At 45.9% G+C, this 20,655-nt stretch overlaps 2 protein-coding genes across 8 annotated transcripts; one reads left to right on the top strand and one right to left on the bottom strand.

The window, feature by feature from the left end:
* Positions 1 to 578: 578 nt before the first annotated feature.
* ARMC6 (armadillo repeat containing 6) lies at positions 579 to 6,959 on the bottom strand. Of its 3 annotated transcripts, none has more exons than XM_048927262.1 (8): positions 6,855 to 6,959; positions 6,142 to 6,269; positions 5,771 to 5,847; positions 4,926 to 5,496; positions 4,289 to 4,434; positions 3,623 to 3,754; positions 2,855 to 2,992; positions 579 to 2,254 (listed from the first exon to the last, which is right to left on the bottom strand). In XM_048927262.1, the coding sequence occupies exons 2-8, from the start codon at positions 6,260 to 6,262 to the stop codon at positions 2,042 to 2,044; spliced, it is 1,398 nt and encodes a 465-aa protein (XP_048783219.1). In that variant the 5' UTR covers positions 6,263 to 6,269; positions 6,855 to 6,959; the 3' UTR covers positions 579 to 2,041. The 3 variants fall into 3 exon arrangements, with proteins under 3 accessions (XP_048783219.1, XP_048783218.1, XP_048783220.1); XM_048927261.1 differs by lacking the exon at positions 6,855 to 6,959 and adding an exon at positions 6,646 to 6,755; XM_048927263.1 differs by lacking the exon at positions 6,855 to 6,959 and adding an exon at positions 6,605 to 6,619.
* SUGP2 (SURP and G-patch domain containing 2) lies at positions 6,764 to 20,568 on the top strand. 5 transcript variants are annotated; one of them, XM_048927254.1, is made up of 10 exons: positions 7,014 to 7,272; positions 8,086 to 9,672; positions 10,115 to 10,232; positions 10,859 to 11,364; positions 11,553 to 11,664; positions 12,208 to 12,719; positions 13,581 to 13,645; positions 14,103 to 14,239; positions 17,122 to 17,242; positions 20,243 to 20,568. In XM_048927254.1, exons 1-9 carry the CDS (start codon positions 7,158 to 7,160, stop codon positions 17,240 to 17,242), a joined length of 3,273 nt encoding a protein of 1,090 aa, XP_048783211.1. In that variant the 5' UTR covers positions 7,014 to 7,157; the 3' UTR covers positions 20,243 to 20,568. The 5 variants fall into 5 exon arrangements, 4 of the variants coding, with proteins under 4 accessions (XP_048783212.1, XP_048783211.1, XP_048783210.1 ...); XM_048927253.1 differs by having other exon boundaries at positions 18,186 to 20,568; XM_048927252.1 differs by having other exon boundaries at positions 17,420 to 20,568.
* The last annotated feature ends 87 nt before the right edge of the window (positions 20,569 to 20,655 follow it).

Here is a 20,655-nt window from a genome sequence, read left to right as displayed (position 1 = left end):
GAGCGAGGGGCGCGGGCGGTGCCGCGCGCGTTGAGTGGCCGAGCGGCGGCAGAGGGGCGGGAGCGGCAGCCAATGAGCGGCGGGAGGGGGTGGGCTGCGTCGGAGCGCCTGGGAGAGGCGGGGTGCGCCAGGCGCTGCGCGGCGATGGAACGCGCAGATCCCGCGCACGATGCGCGCAGGACGCCGCGCAGCGCTGCTGGGATCCCGCGGGCTGTGCGACGGCCCTGAGCCGCGTCCTGCGTGGCGGGTACCGTGCGCAGCCCCCGTGTCGCACATGGCAGCGCGCCGCGTGTCACGCTCGGTTGTAGCGACCTCTGGGGCAGCGCGCGGCGCTCCGTCCGGGCGTCCCCGGGTGCAGCAGCTCATAGACGGCTCATAAACGGCCCATACGCCGCCCACGTGCCCCCGTGGCAGCATGCCACACTCGGCCTGCAGCCGTGACTCCGCAGGGCTTTGCCCCACAGCCCTTTTACCCCGATCTGTCCCTTCCCAATGCCCCAGTTGAGGCTAAAATAGACCGAAAACAAAGACCAGCCTTCCCATTTCTATGGAACCCCACGTTTGATTTGCTCACAGTGCTTCTCACCCATTGCAGGCCTGGAGCAGGGCTGGGCGAGACACTGCTCAGCACCATCAGTCCCAACACGGGGCACTCAGGACCTCGGGGTCTCCTCTGCAGATCTACCTCCTGCTCTGCCCCATGGCAGTGGGGCCCCTTCAGCAGAATATCAGGGCTACAGGGGCGGGGAACACACAGACACACCACACTTAGCACAACAGGGAGGGAGGAGAGCCAGGCGGCCTCTCCTACAAACGTGGGGTTAGTTAGCATTCGTGGCCTCTGAAGAACCTGCCTCTGCTGCCTGCTGATAGCGCAGAGCTGCAGCAGGGCTTACTTACAAACTCAGCACTGAGGCGTTCCTGCCATCTTTCTTTTCCCATCTCCAAGGTGGCTCTATGAAGAACCAACCACCCTTGCAATTTTTTTAAGTGTTTCGTGGAATCGACACTTCTATGAGAAGTATCACACTAGAAAACATTCATTCACATACAGCAGCAGTGCATAGGAAGGTCCTATCAGCAGCCAGCACAGCACAGTGAGTCACAGGAACCACTGGATGGAGGCACAAAGGCCTTCAGCAGTGACTGGGGAAGCTTTCTGGATGCTTCACCTCTGTAATGCTCCAAAGTCCACGGCTGTTTTCAGACCAAGAGGTGCTCAGCCTCTTTGTTACAATTACAGCTCTCAGGATTCTGGAAAGCACTGCTCTGCTAAGAGAGAACCAAAGTGTGGGCTGCCCAGCACAGCTTCCTGTGTGCCACCACTGCCGGATTGTTCCTGCTTTGACATCACCATCCTCACCCCCAGTCCCTGACTTGCTCATCTCACTGGAACAGAACAGGGTTTTTCCTCCTGGAAGCAAATAGCAATGTCCTAAAGCATGTTGTTTTAGGCCATACTATTCAGAATCCTCACTTGATTTTGTTAAAATGTTACGTCAGCTGAAAATCCAAAACAAAGAAGCAACACAGAATATGGTCAGCAGTAAAATAAGTTAGTAGAAGAACAGCACAACAGGACAGAACACATTCACGAATAATGGGATTCCTCCTCATCCATCCCATTAGCAGAGCAGGCTGCTGGCTTCCATCAGCACAGGGCAGACAAAACAACCAGAGCAAGTTGCCATAGCACACATCAATATCCTCCTTGGCTCTTACTGCAGAGCACACGGGAACAGCTCTCTCCTGTACACAAGTAACACACATAATGTGGGGGGGAAGCAGATCATCTTCAGGCGCTACATGATTCAAGGAATGATTACTATACAGAGCTGATTTGCAGCCTGTGAATGCACAAAGCCATTCCAGCTGTATCTCCCCCCCAAAAAAACTTCACTGCAGCCTCACAAGCCAGGCATTTGCTTCAGATATTCCAGTCTGGTTGTAACAGCAAATTAATCCATGCCACTTTGTTTCCCCCCTTAGACTTCATGTACATAAGATGCCTTTAAGCTGTGTTGCTCAGGAGATGGATGATTCACTGTGCCAGGCTCCCCTTCTGGCCTGTCCACAGCTCTCTGAGCTCCACTTTGCAGCCCAGGTCTCGCAGTGCAGCTTTGGCCACATCATCGCAGTCCTTGTGCGTCGCACGAGCTTCTGTTATCAGGTCCTCAGCTCCCATCTCTAAGATGGGCTGAGAATAGTCTCGGCTCCGGGAAACCAGGTTGCGGATCAGCATGCAGGCCTGTTTCTGAGAGAGAGGTAAATGGGAGAGATTAGCATCTGGGCAAGCAAATGTGAGATGTTACAGACAGCAACAAACTGCTTTCTAGAAGTATGAAACTCATAGAAAAAGTACGGTTGCTGTTTTACAATGTTTATAAAAGACCACCAGTAAGAAAGTTGCTGATGTTCCAACAGCACTCAGACAACACCAAGTACTTCTAAAATAACACTAAGACATAATGTTTCTTTGACAATGGACCCACCTTTCCACTCCCATGTATGCTTTCTCCTGTCATGTCCCTGCAGAAGCTTGAGCTGCTCTTTCACAGTATTTCCTACAGGGTGGCTCTGACAAAGCCTCCCTTTCCCTGCTCTTTTGGGGGGGCAACAGAAGTCATGCCTTCAGTTGAAGCACGGCGTTCTGCAGCCACCTGAATCTTAATTGACGTGGATTTGAAACTCAAACTAAGTTTTGCTCTGATGACATCAGGATGGCAGGTCTAGTTGTACCATTTATATGCAGGACCCCCTATCTCCTAAGCAGCTCAACACTTTGTAGCTGTCACCAACGAAGCAGTGAACACAAACAACACCAATCTTGACTGAATAATCAAGAGGCAAATACCTGTACAGCCACTTCTCGTGGGTGTGCTTTCATAGCCTGAAGAGCTGCCAGTGCCCCTCCACCTTCCATGATGACGTTACAGTTCTCAGGTTTGCGCAGCGCCAACACGCACAGTGCTGCACAACCCTGCTCACAGATCTACAAGACAAAGAGCAAGCACTCACTGCCTAGAAATGCTGCTTTGACAAAAGAACATTTCAAAGAGTCCAGAGTTCTGTTTTCCTGCCTGGGGACCTGTTTAATAAATAATACTATTCATAATAGCAATCTTCAGTTTCTTCCTGAAACGTCGTGCTTCTCTGAGATGTAGAGCAAGTTTCATATGGTAATTTACAACAGATTTGACATAACTTCAGTAGGGGCTGATCTGCAGACCTGGAGGTATAAAACACTGTATCTACTCTGATACCAGTCTGAGTCATGGATGAGAAAAAAGTACAGCACAGTCGATATGAGCCTTTACATTTACACAGATACATGCCAAAGCATGCACTTACCCACTCCATATCACAGGTATGTTAAAGGTTCAGTGCATTGTTCAGGTTACAAAAGTGCAATCATTTCACATGCATACACAGGGAGCATCTGCTCTCAGCAGAGCTGTTTACCACAGGTCAGAGCAGAGCTGTGGATTGCTATATAAATGACATAATGATATATATATATATATATGACATGATATAATGACAAGACCCCTGCATTACACAGCCCAAAGCCCTCTGCTCCCAGCCTCTGTGGGAAACCATCATCAAGCAATTAGCTGCATACCTGAGGGTTGGCAAGGTGATGGCTTATGGCGAGCACAATCAGGTCGGTTCCACCAGCAGTAACTATGGCATCTTTCACATCGTCATTTCCTGCAATGGCTCGGATGGCACTCAGCACCTGCTTCACCACATCCTGCGTTCACCAAGGAAAAGAACAGCTTAGAAAGCAGCAGGAAAAATCTTGCAGTGTTTTGAGTCGCCTACAACATCCCCCAGCAGCTCCACTCAGTTTTAATTCCCAGCTACAAACTCCTCAGCAGTTCAGATGTCAGGTATGCTTTCTTCTGTACAAAGAACTTGTTAGTTTGGCACAGGTTTCCAAAGACATTTATAGAATCAGTCAATCCTCCTGAACCTCTCCTAGCTGAATGGTAGAAAACCAGAAGCTCAGCTTTTCTGGGACCAAGCAGAACTCTGCTTGTGGACTGGGGACAACAGAAGAAATAACCACAAGCATGGGGTTCAATTACACCATTATTAAATGACAGAGCACATACAGAACAACGTTGCACATGAAGCTTTAAATAGAGGTAAATGGGATCAACACTTGGGTTTCAACACTAAATGGACCTAAAATTATGTGTTAAGACCCACTCAAAGCCAGGATTTGAAAAATCAAATCTGCTGCATTATTTTCAGCCCCCCAAGTACATTCTGTATTACTCACTGGATGATCAATGCTGTCAGCCAGGAGAGAGACCATAAAATTTAAGCCCCCAAGGTCCACAATTTCTTGGCAGAATTCATTCCTGACAGAGAGGCGAGAAAGGGTGGCACACAGTTCACTGAGAACACTGCAGTTATCTGTGAATGCTGTGAAGGAGAGATGAAGGAATATGAGCCAGGAGGCCTGCGAGCAGATTCAAGGAGTTGTGCTTTTCTCCATTTGAAGAGCAAACAAACAAAAAAACAACACAGCACCCAAGGAAGCAGCTAATTCCCACTTAGAACAGATTATCACAGCTGGCATTTTGCTTGCTCTGTGTCTAGACAGGGAGAGTATCTTTCCTTGGCAGAATGCAGCACCTCAGCAAGGACGCTGTGTCTGTAGTCCTGCACTGGGCTGTGAAGTACTTCCTAGACAGACTGACAGATAGCTCTGTAACTGTCACCCCGGTCCTGCCAATAGCCTCCAGAGCATTCACTGTACTTCTTTCCTGGGGCACACTCCAAAGGAGTTAGACCACTCAAGTACCAAATTTCCAAGATATCACTGTGGAGCCTGAAGTTACGAAGCACAGTTTTAGGATAAGAAAGCACAGAGGATTCAAAATTAGGACCAACAGTCGTAGGGCGAATTTTACCTTTTGCAGCTTCGATGAGAACTCGTAAGCCATCATTTTCCAACACGATCATCTTGGCGTGATCGTGAGCATGGCCAAAGGGCACACGGATGTCATCATCAAACGTCATGATCCTGAGAGCAGACGAGGCCGTTCGGACGACGTCAGCGCTGTCCCCGTGCAGGACGATGGCTCCGGTCAGCAGCGGCAGAACGCCACCCTTCACAAAGTCCTGCCTGTTCTGCTCGTGTTTCAGACAGGCGTGCCGAATGCATCGGATCCCAGCCAGCGTCATTTCAGCATCCTCTTTATATTCTCTCAGAGTTTGTAGCAGCAGATCCTGGCCGGCGGAGTCAAGTAGGTCTGGCTGCCCATCCAAGATGGCGGACAGAGTATTAAAGGCTTTCAGCATTAAATTCCTGTCTCCTGAGGCCAACTGGCAGGCAGAGAATACCACAGGATAGGCACCATTCTGTCCTGCCAGGTAACGGAAAGCCAGCTGTTCTTTGCACTGGTCAGTGAAGACCACCAGCTGCTCAGCCATTTCAGTGAGATCAGAGTCAGCAACACATCTCCCAAGGGAATCTAAAGTCTGAAAAAAGAAAATGAGATTTGTTTTTCAATCCGAGGTGTATAGAAGCAAGAGCGGTTTATTTTGGTCATTATTATAAATTAACACATTTGAGTATTTAAATTAATTGGACAAAGCTAAGAAACAGCTGGCTTAAAGAGCAGTGTTTTGTCTGCATAAAACCCATGAAGGAACTCCATACATAAGGAGAAGTTATGCTTCGTGATTCTCAGTCTGTTGCTTCAATGAGCAGTTAACCTCACATCCAGAAGACAGCACAGAGTTGCAGCCTTACCAGCAGAACTTCATGCTTTTGCCCATTTTCAGAGGCCGGCTGCTGCACAGCTTTGATAATATTGCTTAAATCAACACCTAAAAGAAAAAAGAGAAATAAGAAGAACGTTAATTATGGGAGCTTAAGCAAGCAGAGAGCAAAGAGAAGCTGGCTGTAATGCAGATCAGTGCAGAAAACATCAAAGATTTGTCACCAGGAGATCTCACTCTAAATAAACACCAATTAGGAGCGGCAAAAAACCTCCATTTTGTTCATCAAGCCGCGTTCTGCAGTTTGACTAAGAGCCGTTTTTCGGCCATAGCCCCTCCACAAAACCAGGCTTCCGTGCCCCGCTTTACAAAGGCTTCGCCCCCCCGCTGGCCGTACGGTACCTTGGGACTCGAACTGCTGCACCGCCTCCCTCACGGCCTCCTCGGGATCCATCTCGAACTCCGCGATGTTTTCCTGCACGGCCTCATCGAACGTTTCCTGCGCGATGTGTTTGGAGCCCATGGCAGCGCTGGGGGAAAAGCCGCAAACGGGTGGTGCTGTTTTTCCTCAGTGCAGAAACGCTCGAAGCCGAAAACGCGTCGGGCTTTTTAACGGCTAAAGGCAAACGGGCGGAGATTTCCGAGCCTCAACGCTGCGATGCGGGGCGGCCGGCCCCAAAGCCGGCTCAGCCGCTCGCTCTGTCCCCGCAGAAGGCTCGGATCGCGGCTCAGGCTCTGTTTGAGCCCCCAGCCCGCGGCCCCCAGTCCCACCCGGCACCCGCCGCGCCGCTCCCCGCCGCCCGCCTGACAAAGGGCCGCGGGCTGAGCCTGACCCTCTTCGGCTGCCGTATGCAGTCGGCCCCACCTCCAACTCGAGGACGCACGCGTTAAAAAAGTCACGCCAACCTCTGCCGGGCGAGGAACTGTGGAGCGAAAAAGCTCCCGGGTGCTCCGGGTGCGCATGCGCACGCTACCGCCATGCTCCAGCATCGGGTCGAGCGCTCTGCGCAGGCGCACTGAGGGGAGCTAACAGTCGCGCCGCAGCGGGCGCAGGACGCCACGCTCCCGCTCTGTTATTCCTCGTCCCCTCCCGCGCTGCCCGCCCCGGTCCGCACCTTCGCTGTCAGTTCCGCGCCGTCCCTCAGCAGCGCTGCGTTCGCGCTGCGCCTGCGCCGCGCACGCGTGGGAAAGGGGGGCGGGAGCGGGGGCAGCGCGGGGGCCGCTGGGAAATCGCCGTGCGGGGCGGCTGCGGCAGCGCGGCGGGGCGCCGCCTCAGCGAGGGCAGGGCCGGCTGGGGCGGGGCGGGCCAGGCCTCCCGCCGAGCGAGGGGTCGGAGCGCGGGAGGTGCCGCCGTTCCCTCGGGCCGGGCCGCCCGGTGCCGGGTGAGCGGAGCTTTGTGGTGTTTCGCTGCAGGGAAGATGGCCTCGCGGCGGATCACGCGGGAGACATTCGATGCGGCGGTGCAGGACAAAGTGAAGCGGTACCGCGCGGAGCGGGGCGGGGCGGCGCGAGAGGCGATGCGGCGCTTCAAAGGTAACGGGAGGCGAGGCGGGGAGCTGCGTTGCTGCGCTGCCAAAAACCGCCGCCTTTTGGGGCTGGCGTCTCGGCGCGGCCGCCGATGTTTTAAAACGGAGGGCAAATATCGGGTAAAAAACGAATTTCACACAAAGGAAATCGTGTGTGAGCCGGGCTGCTGGGCCGGGCCTTTGCAGCCTCGGAGGCTTTGTGTGGTTTTTGTGGTGAAAGCTGTGGTGAACGGGCGCGAAACGCGTCCTTCTGTCTTCTAAAGCTCCTGTTGGAGAGGTGTGGAAAAATGGCGTGGGTTCCATCTGCAGGAGGCAGGGAGCTTTAAAATGAGATCTCTTCTGATCGAGTCGTCGTGTCTTAAATAAACGACTTAATTTGGTTTGATTTTTTTTTTTATTTTTTTTTCCTCCGAGCATCTTTTGCCTTCCAAACATAAATACTGGAATGGGGATTCCTGGGTTCTGTACAGGAAATTCCATCATTTCTGCCTTTATTGTCATCCTGGTGGTTGTGTCTGTAGCAGATATTATCTGCTGTTCTGCTATGGAATTCTGACATCGGGTTTGAGAACAGAATGTGAATATTCCGATCCTTTTACACAGAGAAATCCCTGTGTGAGCATTATGTACATTGAAATCTTCCTGGGTAGGAAGTAGGGAGTGAGAAGGAAGGAAGCTTTATGGCAGAACTTGTGTTTCAGACTTAATAAATGGCTTTGTAATGTCTCTGTATGCTTTTTTAGTCATTCAGTGCTTTTTGCTGTTATGAATTGTTTAATGCATCCAGGAAAACACATCAGTGTGTTTTTTGTCATTGCAGCTCATTCAAGGCCAGTCCCGAGACCGAGGTATGAAGACAGCTTTCATGATGATGGGAGATACGACGATGCCCAGCACCATTCACACGATGACTGGACTGAGAACCCTAGAGATGAGTATCCAGGACCTTCTTACAGACCTGCGAGCCCTCTCATAAGGAAAGCTAACTACTACCATGAACAGTTTGGCCACCCGGCGTCTCGTGACCGGGAATACGGGCACCCAGCTGCACGGGACCGGGAGTACGGGCGGCCAGCTTCTCATGGCCGGGAATATGGGCACCCCCTGCCTCGGGACCGGGAGTACGGGGGCCTGGCTTCTCACGATCAGGACTATGGACATCCTGACTCTTGGGAAGCTACCGGACCACACGAAACTGACTTTAGTTCTACAGATATTTTAGGTGATTTTAGATCACCTGGACTCATGGAAGATGAATATGGCAACATGGAAAGTCAGGAGTATGATGTAGACTTCGGAATTCAATCCGACAGTGAGTTCCGACCCCCGATACGGAGGGGCAGCATTGGCAGGGGAAGAGCCCTGCGAGGGAGGCGAATTACAAGGGGCACTATTAAAGCTAAGCTATTCAAAGGAGACATCAAAACCCCTCTAAAGAAATGGAACACTAAAAAACTGCAGCCAGGCCCTGATCAGAAGCCACCTGTGCAACCTGATCAAATGGCAGAAACTGCTGACCGATCCAACCAGAGGCCGGTGGCCATCCAGCACCCCAGTCAGAAGCTGCCTCCACAGCCTAATCAAAGGCCAGCTATGGCAGCCCCGAGGCCTATTCTCAGGCTCCCGAAGCCTGCACACGTTTTTAGAAATCTCAATTTTGAGCTCGTGGACAAGTCTGACATTTTCTCGACGTTTGGGGTACAAATCATAAAATGGGCTGGATTTCACACAATAAAAAACGATGCGGAATTTTCTCGACTCTTTGGAGCTCTCTTTGAGCTGGAGACAGAAACGTGTGCAAAGATGCTTGCTTCGTTCAAATGCTCCTTAAAGCCAGAACACAGAGATTATTGTTTCTTTACTATCAAGAGTTTACAACATGCTGCTTTGAAAACTCCCAAGGTGGACAATGAGTTTTTAAATATGCTGTTGGACAAGGGTGCTGTGAAAACAAAGAACTGCTTCTTTGAAATAATAAAACCCTTTGATAAATATATAATGAGGCTACAAGACCGCCTGCTAAAGGGTGTCACGCCTCTGCTTATGGCCTGCAATGCTTATGAATTAAGCATTAAGACAAACGGTTTTGGTAACCCCAGAGAAATGGCGAGTGCTTTTGAGACCACTGTTTCTCTTTGTCGTAAGTCTTTAGCACTTCTGGGTCAGACCTTTGCATTAGCATCTGTTTTCAGGCAAGAGAAAATACTGGAAGCTGTAGGGCTACAGGAAATGGCTCCAGCACCAACCCTGTTCCCAAACTTTGATGATTCAACACTGTTTGGCAGAGAATACATTGAGAACTTAAAGGCTTGGTTGGAGAAAAGTGGATATCCAATTCAGATGAAAAAAGCTGAAGCAGAGTCCACGGTGCAGCTTAAAAAACCCTCTCCTGACACAAAAGTTAAAAGTGAGTGAATTGTAAGATTCTTTGCAGCATGTGGTTTTTTTATTTGTCAGTAGTTCATTGTCTTGTCGCTACAGCTTTACTAATTCACAAATAACAAACTGGGAATTCCACATAAATCACAGGCAGTGCTGAGGCAGTGAATGCTGCCTGCTTAGCTATGGCTTTCTGCCCTGTGCCTCCTTGTGCAGGTGAAAGCGTGTCTCCTTCCTCCCCTCTCCCACGTCACCTCTAGGGTTTTCACCTGTGCTCCTCATGACCTCATCTGCCCTCCCCCCCAACTTCTCGCCTTGGGGATGGAGAGGCTGGGGCCTCTCTGTTGCTGGCTGCGTGATGGGAGAAGTGTTTGCAGAGAGGAGAAGTCAGAGATGTTATGTTACAGCTTTATCACCTGCAGGCGCGTCCTTAGAGCTGTTGATTGACTGTGTTTTGTTTTTTCCCACAGTCCCACAGCGAGCTGATCGGGAAATGGTAGAAACCATCGAACAGCTCGTGAATAGCATTGTTTCAGGAACCTTGTCTGCCAAAGAGAGAAATGCTCAAAAGAACTGTCCTGAATATTGGTAGGTGTGTTTGAACACTATGCCCTAATACTGCCTTGCTCTGCTCCACTGAAGGTATTTGGAATATGTTTCATTAAATTCCATATTTCATGGATGTAAGATTGAAGCCCATAGTGTTTGTAGTTAAGCTGTTTGAAAATGTTTCTGCAGCCTCTTGTCCTCCCTGACATCCCTGGAAATTGTCTTCTTGCCTTTGTTTTAGTAGACCACGTCCTGTTTGGTCTGTCAGTAATGACTGTGCTGATCCAAGTATGATATGTTCACATCAACTTACATCTACAAGGTGGAAGTAAATAAATGCAGTTAATATGTAGTCATGTAGCAGACTTATGGGTGTAGTGTTTTACGTTGGGAAATCAAAGGTGAAGCACTTATTGTTAGTACAACAGTATCTCTGCACGTGTGAATTGCAGCATGGCTGATTAATTACTAGCCATATGATTTATGTCCAAACCATCATTTATTTGCTTGGCCTACTTTATTGCTTTAGAAATGGAGTTGCCTTAGTGGCTGGTGTATAACCCTGGAGAAAAAAGATCAATTACTACTGAGTTTCTGATCTGAGAATTTGAGATGAGTTGTGCTTTTGGCTTAGGCTTTTGTTTTATGTATATGATTTTATTTAGGTTCTTGTCTGATGAAGACAGTCTAGAATACAAATATTACAGACTGAAGTTGTCAGAGGTGCAAAGAAAGACATCGTCAGGAAAGGAGGCAGGTGGGGAGGGCAGAGCGCTGGAAGAATCTGCCACAGAATCAGTCAGGGCCATGTTGTATGCCAGGAAGGTCGCAAGCATTAAGAGAAGGCTGTTCAAAAGGAAAAGGACTGGAGTTACTGCACAGCGTGGAATTCGAGGAAGGAAGGTGAGGAGAACGACCACAGGGACACAGACTTTGCTTTCAGCTGGTACAGTGCTGAAACAGCAAGACAAGCATCTTCAAGGGTCAGTCCAGTCAGAGCCTTCTGTATCAGAAACCACCACGTGTGAGAAGAATTCTTCTCTTGGTCCCTCATCCTCCCAGTGTGGCACCAGCTCAGAGGTCCCTCTGCCATCAGAAGGAAGGGTGGATTCAGAGGATTTACTGGCACCGCCTGAACTTTTCTCATCATTGCCCTGTCAGTTTCCTGATGGTAAGTGACAATTCAAGATTAGATTTTAAATAGCAAATTATGTGGGAAAAGAATTTCGTAGGATGTGCTGCTGGAAATTCTGATGACATTTGTTCAACTGCAGTAGATGGTTCTGAACTGTATTGTGATCTTCCAGCAATGCAGATTTTGCATGAAGCTGTGGATAATGAGTGATCTGTTTCCTGCAGTGGATGCTAAAACGATGGAGACAGCTGAGAAGCTTGCCAAGTTTGTTGCTCAGGTAGGACCAGAAATTGAGCAGTTCAGCATAGACAACAGTGCGGATAACCCGGACCTTTGGTGAGTAACCTGGACTTTCATCTGTATCAGAAGCCTAAGTTATCTGCTTGCATCTCGAAATAGTATTCTGTCCAAGTTTTTCTTTTAAATGAGGCTTTGCTCACTGGTGGCTGAAGTGCTGTAGTGTAAATTAGAGGTGTTTCACTGTTAGTTGTACTTTGCCAACAGCCGTGGAGCCCTGGGATCTCGTCTGTCTCCCTCAGAATCAATTAACCCATTTCTATGTGCTCCGTGTGACTGCAGCTTGGAGGAGCTGGATTCTTTGCTGGGTTTTGCTGCTTCCCTTTTGTGTGCTCTGAAGGCAGCTTTTTGCCTTACTTTCACATCTGCACAATGAAGATCATTGCACTGAATTCTTTACAGCACATTGTAGGAGCTGCGCTCTGTAAGAATTAAGGAGAATGATTGCAGTACTTGGCACGTGCAGAGGAATTGTGTGATTCTTCACAAACATACCTGGGATGACCAGAGATTTGTTTGAAGTATCTTGCTTCCAGGTAAGAAAATGTTCCTGATAATATTTTCACTGCAATTTTTGTCCAGGTTTCTACAGGATCGAAACAGTTCTGCTTTCAAGTTCTACCGCATGAAGGTCTATGAGTTATGTCCCTCTATTAACTTCAGTGACGTGAAAGAAGCAAATGATGCTGGGGAAGATGCTAAACCTGAAGAGAGAAATGTGGACATTTCAGAGGAGGAGGAAGAGGAAGAAGAAGAAGAGGAGGACAATGAGGAGGAAGCCGAGTTTGAGGAGGATATTTCCCGACCTTTGGAAGAAATGGAGCAAGCTGAGGAGGGAGAAGATGATGATTTCTCAGCAGGTAGAAGTGTGGAAAACCTTGCTGAAGAGATGATTTCCAAAACAGGAGAGGAAATTTCAACAGGTGAAACACAGCTTGCTGCATCATCTGATGGTGCTGTACCAAATCTGTCAACACAGGCATCAGCTCCTGCCACTGGAACCCTGTTTCCCCGCAAGAGAATCAGCAGCAAGTCTCTGAAAGTTGGTATGATTCCTGCGTCTAAAAGGATATGCCTCATAGAAGAACCAAAAGGTGAGTGTGACTTGTGAGGTATTTTGAACATAGGGGTACAGAATTTGTGTATCATATGTATTTTATTAGATTGTCAGTGAAAGAATTACATCTCAGCAATAGGAAAATGAATACAGTTTTCACTTGGGCTGACAAAGGCAAAACAGAGTAAATGGTGTAACAGTTTTTGTATTGTGGTGCAATAGCAGAGTTTGCTTTGAGGTTACCTGCATCAAACATCACCCCTCAGGTGATGCTGAGTGTATGGGAATGCTGCCTTCCCTCTGCAGCTTGGAAAAACAGCGTCGTCACTTTTGCAGGTTCAGTTCATCAGCGTGTGATGAGTTTGGCAGACTGAAATACGGCACTGAGCTCACCTGGAATGTTTGACTGTCTGGGTTGGCCTGTCAGATTCTGTCAGAACAGCCACAGTGGTGGAGGGGGGTCGTGGCAGTCTGAGAATTGAGAGATAAGGAGCTTAAAACTGATCATATGTGCCTTACAGCTACTCTAACAAATGTCTTCCCTCTGTGTAATGATTGTTACTGGTGAAGGTTGTCATTTGTGGTATGAAAGTGATATAAAATAACCTCATTTCAGTCCAGAAGTGAAAGATCTGAAGTCCTTAATATATTCGTCAGTGGATTGTTGCTGGCAAGATGTGTATGAAACTAAATACTGGAGTGCCCTTAATTATGGGGTTTTTTTTGCTTCTGAGGTGTGAAGTGTCTCCGTTTGGTTTGGTTTCGTTCTGATACTTCTTGATTCTGATCCTAGGCCAAGATACTGAGTTAGAGTCCCAGTTGATGGTGTACTTTTTGAGTTCTGTATTAAAATGTGGTTTTCTTTACAGCTGATTCTTGTCTTTGATTTGACTTGCAGTTCATGAACCTGTCAGAATTGCTTATGATAGACCTCGTGGCTGCCCTGTTACAAAGAAGAAGAAGGTAAAGAACTCTTGTGGTTTGCATTTCATTCTGGGGATCTGAAAATCAGCTGTGCATACAGGAGACAGCCTCTGACAACTGAACATTTTATGATTAAAAGAGTATTGAACAGCTGTGTGTTAATCTGTGGGAAAAAAGTCAAGAAATGAGAGCATTGCTGGAAAGTATTACTGAAGAATTGAAAAATAGCAGCAGCTTGTTTGCTGCAGTAATGGGGATTCAGTAGTCAGATCATTCAGTGTTTGCTACTAAAAAATCTGAAATCACTGCATTTCAGAATATGGAAGTGTACTCTATCACAATGTAATGAAGCAGTTTCTGAACCTGAAATATATTTGCTGATTTATTTCTTGTTATAAACTAGCAAGACACATACTTGCTCTTAGGTAGGTTTTTTCTGTGTGGCTTCAGGGAGTATCTTTGTTTTTCTGCTTTTTTTTTTTTCCCCTCTCCACAGAAACCAAAAGATTTAGAATTTTCACACAAGAAACTGACAAACAGAAATGTAGGTTTCCAGATGCTTCAGAAGATGGGCTGGCAAGAAGGACATGGCCTGGGTACACGAGGAAAAGGAATCAGAGAGCCTGTGAAAGTGTATGTAATGGGAACAAACGGCAGAAATCTGGCAGCTGTGGAACAGGCTGGGATCCTAGTAGTAACTATTTCTATCTTAACCCTCCTTGATGTGGCCAATTCCGTGTTTTGTTTCCTTCTTGATGTGGTCTTTGGCCTCAGCAAAGTAGAGCGTGCAGACTTCACGCGTTTTTGTGGCCAGGCTGAGCACAGTCTGGTCTGGAAGTTTGGCTGTTCCTTGCTGTGCACTTTGACATCACTGAAGTTGCAGTGCGAACGCTGCGGTGTGTGGACGCTTTCAAAAGATACCTGGGTTCCCCTATTATTCAGGAGATGGTTTTGTTTGCTATATTTAGTTGGTTTTTTTTAATACCTGCTATCTTGGGGATCTCCTTGCCAACATGCTAGGTGTGTAAGATATAAATAGACTCTGGGAATATCGTGCACAGTGCTCCCTAGGTGTAGGCAACAACATCATTTTCACTGTAAATATGTGATTCATTCCATTGCATGCTGAAAGAGGTAAGTGCATCCACCAGAAGGTAAGTGTGCTTCTTCCTTTAAAATGTGCTTCTGTTTTTGAATCTTCACTTTGTCTATTAAAGTTGCTGTATCCTGTGTCTATTGCTGAGGAATGGGCATCAACTCCCTGACTGAATAAGGAGGCAGAATCAATTTACTTGTCTCTGAACCCCTATGCCAAGCTTTCTAGTCCATACATGGAATTTGTGGGTTAATGTTCTCCTCATGCCTTTGACAGTACTGGTCATTTTAGTTGGTGGCATACTTCCAGTTGTTTGCTTTCTCTTTTTGTGATGGTTCCCTATGGTCCAGTGGCCATTACTGTATTTTTTTCCATTGATCTTTCATCTGCAACAATTGGACAGTGAGAAAGCAGCCAACCTCTCCTCCAGCTCTCTTGTGCTCACAAGTGTCAGAACCTTGGGTTCTTCACCTCAAAACTTGTTGGGACCAAATATATTGTCAACATTTTCATTTCTATAGCTCCTGGCACAAGTCTTGCTGCTCAGCTAATAGTAAGCTATTTAATTGGTTTTGGTCTGATAGTTAACCCCTCATATTCTAAACATTTCTGTCCATCTTTAAGAGCCAGTTTTTTAGTAAGTGAAAATAGTGTTTTGCCAGTTTGAGTCCATTACTTTATCACCCATAAAGTGATTTAGAGCAGTGAAGGTTTGTTTTTCATAGAAAAACTTGTTGGTCTTTTCTGTCGAGGTAAGTCCGAGTCATTGATTGTTTTCATGGTGTCCACCTCTCTTTACTTTCCAGTCAAAATCATTCTTTGGAAAATACTTGAAGCTCATCTGGGTGAGAATGAAACCGGTGCAACTTAATGTTTTACTTTCCCATTGCTTTGTTACAGTGCAGAGTGTTTGGGTTTTTGTTCCCTGTGGTTAAACTGCAGCCTTCGCCCTTGCCTCACCTTTTCAAGCTGCCGACTCTTCTGCTGATGATTTGTTTAAAGTCGGCATGCTGTCCCATCTTCTCTTAGCAAAAGGTGATGGATTGGTAATGGTAGGCACTCCAATTCCAGTGTAGCACTTTTATACCAAACAATGTGTAGCACTTTTCTGTCTGAAAGTAATAAATTCAGTTACATCAGTTGTCACACAGCGGAACTTGGGGCTCTTTTTTTATTGGAGAAGCTTAAGGCTTTTCTTTGAAAGGCTGCTGGGGCAACTCCTATTTTTGTTGCTGTAAAGGAATGAATTTCTCAAGTGAATTGAGAGGTGACCCCTCAAGGAAATGATGGCTACAGATGTTTTGAATGGAGTTTCATACCAATCTTAAGTTACTCTTCCCTACCTGGAGAACTTAGTTGGCACAGCTATGTGTCTGCCCAGTTCAAAAGGAAAAACAGAATCCAGGATTTGTAACATGGGCTGTGAAGTGGAATTTGCTTGTTGGAGTCTGTGAATATTCTTTTGCAATGGTACAACGGCCTGCTTGGCTGAGGTGGACCTGCAGAATTTAGATAAGAACCATTTCTCTTGATTCTGCTTAAGGTTCTCAGACTAATTTTAGTACATGGGTCAAAAAGTTTTTCCCACTTCATGTAATGAAATCTTTAATGGTTAACAGTAATATGATGAACGCAGAGGATAAAACTGGCACAGAGGATCATTCCTGTGGCAGAATTTTCACTAATCTTAGCTTTGTAATGCCTGTGTTATATGCACAAAGCCAGAGAAAGATGTTTTTGTTAACTATTTGTGTCTCCACATTCTTGTGGCTCATCTGCCCCCATCTACCTCCAGGACAGAATGCTGTTTTATAGTGTTGAGGCCTGTCTGCACCTGTTGGCATGTTTGGGTGAAGAGAAGGAAGTTAGCTCTTATTTCATATTTTACCTGAGAGGTCAGGAGCTCTGGGTTTCGGCTATGATGTCTGCCATGCAAGGCTTTAGCTTGCTTTGGGTGCTGGAAATTTCAAGCAAGCAGCATTATGTTCCCTTGGTAAAAATTTCGTCTTTCATCCAGGGTTCTGTGATGTTTCCTCCTTATTCCTCAAAGTCTCAAACTTCTGTCACTCTTGAAGTGTAAGAAACAAGGCAATTGTTGCCATCCTTTCAGCAGGTGATCTCATCTACTCCAAGTAAAGCGGTTAATGTAAGAATTTGATCTGTTAGGTAACTCTGTCTTCACCGTCCCTCAATACCCTAGGAGTGGTTTCTTCCAGTGGGTGTTTGCATGCGGAATGGGAGGTGGGAGTTGTTTTACATTGATGTCAGGTGCTGAGTCTCTGCTCCCCTTCTCCCCTGAGCGAAGCAGAGTTACTTTTTCCTCAGGTTGTGTCTGTTGGAAGGTATTGTTTAGATCTCTTCTGCACGTTGTCAAATGTAACAGAAACAGTGTATTCTAACTATTCATTTTACTCCCTAGGGGTGCTACCTCTGCAGGGGAGGGCTTGGGTGTTGCAGGGGAAGAAAATAAAGAAGATGCATTTGATGTTTTCCGTCAAAGAATGATACAAATGTACAGGCAGAAAAGAGCAAGTAAATAGGTATGTGCAATGGACAAGTCTGCTTTGTGAATTCCTGCAAACATTAAAATACCAGGTTTTTAAAGTCGCCTTTTACCAAGAAAATATTGTTTCCATGAGTATATCTGGCTTCTTAACGTTTCATGAAAACCCAGACCTACCTTGAGCTGCTGAATTACCCCAAATCTTACTTTCTAGGTGTGGCATAAGAGACTTGCTCGTTAGAAAGAGCACGGATATGCAAAGGCTGCTGCGTGAAAGTCTTCGGCAGAGTGCCAGTGTGAAGAACGCTTTGTTCTCTAGTAGTGGACTGGAACGCTTATGAATTATGATTTTCCAAGATTAAAGTTAGTCTTGTATTTAATTGTGCAAGCTAACAACTTGGATATCATCTCCTGAGGGAGAAACAACTGTTTTTGTTCTTGGAAGTGCCAGTTTTCCTCTGTCTTAGGCCATGTTTGCCTGTTTTGAAGTGAGGCAGCTTACTACCAACGCAAAAAGCAACGTTACCATTGCGACTAGCCTGCTTTGGCTCTGTTCCTTTTGGAAGCTGAGAACCTTCTCAAACTAAAACCTCATTACCAGGCAGTTCAGTTTATGCTTTGCTGCATGTTGTTGATGGGCTCATCCTCTCATCTGCTTTTCAAGTCTGCCTAAAGCAGTTTCCTTTCCTCCACACGCCAGTTTCAAGAAGAATCTGAACCTACCTGCTTATTTTATATAGGATTCTATAGTTGAAGTGTAGGATGAATAAGTAAGTTCATTTGGGTCTGAGAGTGCTGAAATCTTCCTTGGAAACATTGGCTGCTAAGGTTTTCCATTGTAGCAAACAAGCAGCACATATTTTATATGTACTTTTTGATTTTACACAAGTTTGCAGCTCTTGTCCAACCAATTCTTGAATAATAGCTTTCCTACTCAAGGAAGTTTAAGCCATGACCAGGTGTGATTTGTGTGTTTGCAGAAAATACTGGAGAAGATACTTGGAAATCAAATAATCAAAAGTCATCTGGAAGTGGACCATCAGTTTTGTAAGACCATCAGTTTAGAGAGTAATTTCTGTTTCTATTAAATATTGGCTTTGCAGAAGTTTTCATTGAAAAACCCCATGCAATAAGACAAAAAGCTTGTAATGCTGAGGGACTATTTCAGATGAGAGAGAAGACTGGATTAACCTACTCTGCTTCAACAAAAAGCAGTTCCTAACTTCTTGGTGAAGCAGCTCTGAAGACATGACAGATTTAGCAGTGTTACCACAAATAAACATTCAAAGTCTGATCATTCATCTTTTTCAGACAAGCGCATCAACAAGAGCTCTGTGACTGCATTACTGAAAGTGGCAGGATGTCATGCACTTTTTTAACATGCTTCTCCATCTTTACCTTCCTAAAATTAGTTAAAAGTCTTCACTTGAATATTACAGTACCAAAACCTACTTCACTGAAGTTCTCTTTAAAGATTTCATCTTGAGCTGACGCATGTTTTGCTTATTAGGAGCGAGTGCTGTCTTGCTGATGTTCCCATCCTGCATCATGCTTCCTTACAGAGCAAAGAGCTTGTGCACTCCACCGTAGTGTAGCAGCACCTCAAGCTCCTAACTGACAAATACACAAGGAAATGTGCTCTTCAGTTACAAACGTGCCTGTGTCTGCTGTTTAAAGAACATTATATACTCTCCATTACAAACCCTGCTGGTTGAAAGGGAGTTTATTTGTTTTCGTTCTGTAGCAACAAACTTTTTCTGGCCTGTAACAACCATCATGAATGCAAGCCTTTTTTCTTTATGGTTTGGGTTTGTGAAACTAAAAGAAACAGCGTCATGTTTTGGTGTAATTTTCTGATCACTGTTTTAGTTGCTTTGAAGCACGCTGATCACTACATAAAGCCCTAATGGCAGGTGCAGAAAAATACCACGCTGCTAGTTCTGTTTGTCCATGGACATCACATGTCTTCACCTTTACGTTAACAAGGAGCTGAAGCATGAAGACCATAAATACACATAAGTTTATCTGGTTATCACATTTGATTAAAGACATTTGATGGTCTGGAGATTTCTGTAGGCTTTACTTTACTTGGAGATGCTTTAAATCCATAAATGTTTTGTACCTACTTTAAAGGCCATCAGTTATGGTGTTTGGTGGTGCCTGTTAAGTTCCCAGCTGGGTGTATTCTTCACTGCCTCTCTTCTGTGCCTGGTTAGCAGTTATGTAATCTGAAACGTGAGCCTATGGCTAACTATCAGTCACTGTGTTGTACAGTGACAGTCTGGAACTGATGTTGGCTTCTGAGTTGTTTCTCAAAAGGGATTAGTTTTTCCTTTAGTTCCATTGATGAAGCTGCCAGTTTTTCTGTTCACAGCTTTTTTATTTCCTTGCAAACTTCCAGTTAACCTCCTCTTTAACATTTACGTTCTGGTAGCGTTCTTATTATGTGTTGCACTACTTGCAGAAAGGCACAAGGCAGTGTCGTTTCACGCTGGATTGAAATCCAGCCTCTCAGCCTAGATCAGCATTCTGCGCTGCTCTGACTTAACCTGGGTTTGGCCGCAGTCCCATTTGGGTGCCTTTGCTAAACGCCTGCTTGCCCAATCTGGGAAAACTCTTGGTATCCAGATTGGAAAAGGGTACCTTCCTTCCTGATTGCAGTTCAATTTAGAGTGCAATGCTGTCTTGAAACTAAAAGTGAACATTGGGAAAATCTTAACCTGCTACTCTGGATGGCTGTAGTTACAGCATGGTCTGTCTTTCTTGTGCCAAACTTTAATTTTGGACAAGACATCAACAGAGCAGTATTGGTGCTGAGATTCCAGTGTTGCTCTCACGTGAGTTACTATTTGCCACTTTTATCTTGTGTTACCAAGAGATGACCTTATGCTCCTTTTGCAAAAGGAATTTCCTTTTATTTTGACCTGCTTTTGCAGGCAGCTCTGATTTGAAAATTTAAATATGTACATATGCAACATTTGTTATGCAGATACGTTGCCTTGTTGAAAGTTTACTAGCTTCTTTTCTGTTATTTTAGTTCCAGGCTCTCTTCCATGAAGACTGCAAGCTTCAGTGAACATTTTAACTAACTTCAGTGGTGTGTCTACTGTCTTTTGGTTGGGTTTTTTCTGTTGTTTTTTTTCTTTTTGTTTTTTTTTTTTTTTTGTTTTTTGCTTGTTTGTTTTGCCATTAATCTTGCAGAGCAATTTGCTAGTTTCTGTTCCATGCAAATTGGCAGTAGCATTTAGCTAGTAACATTAGATGCTTATGTTATTGGGTAACTGCCGTTTCCTTTCAGTGTAAGTAAAACTGTTAGCATTGTTAATCTTTTACTATCTGCAATAAATATAGAACTAAACACTATGTGGTTTAAATGTTTTGCTTGTGAGTTTGGCCGTTCGTAAGAGATGTGCATCATTTTTGGCACTAACAAGTGGAATTGAGATTATG

Source organism: Lagopus muta, chromosome 26 (genome assembly GCF_023343835.1).
Source record: "Lagopus muta isolate bLagMut1 chromosome 26, bLagMut1 primary, whole genome shotgun sequence".
NCBI lineage: Eukaryota > Metazoa > Chordata > Aves > Galliformes > Phasianidae > Lagopus > Lagopus muta.
The sequence above is the reverse complement of the archived record's forward strand: the minus strand, read 5'-3'. Positions and strand labels throughout refer to the sequence as shown.

What these genes read in the sequence shown, in the direction of transcription:
- ARMC6 (XM_048927261.1), bottom strand. Translation starts at nt 6,719, where the DNA reads ATGGCGGTAGCGTGCGCATGCGCACCCGGAGCACCCGGGAGCTTTTTC. An exon ending in ATCACCTTGCCAACCCTCAG is followed by an intron (nt 2,993 to 3,622) that starts GTATGCAGCTAA and finishes TTTGTCTTGTAG; the next exon opens with ATCTGTGAGCAGGGTTGTGC. An exon ending in CACGAGAAGTGGCTGTACAG is followed by an intron (nt 2,255 to 2,854) that starts GTATTTGCCTCT and finishes CCTCTCTCTCAG; the next exon opens with AAACAGGCCTGCATGCTGAT.
- SUGP2 (XM_048927255.1), top strand. Translation starts at nt 7,158, where the DNA reads ATGGCCTCGCGGCGGATCACGCGGGAGACATTCGATGCGGCGGTGCAG. An exon ending in GGCGATGCGGCGCTTCAAAG is followed by an intron (nt 7,273 to 8,085) that starts GTAACGGGAGGC and finishes TTGTCATTGCAG; the next exon opens with CTCATTCAAGGCCAGTCCCG. An exon ending in CTGTTACAAAGAAGAAGAAG is followed by an intron (nt 13,646 to 14,102) that starts GTAAAGAACTCT and finishes CCCTCTCCACAG; the next exon opens with AAACCAAAAGATTTAGAATT.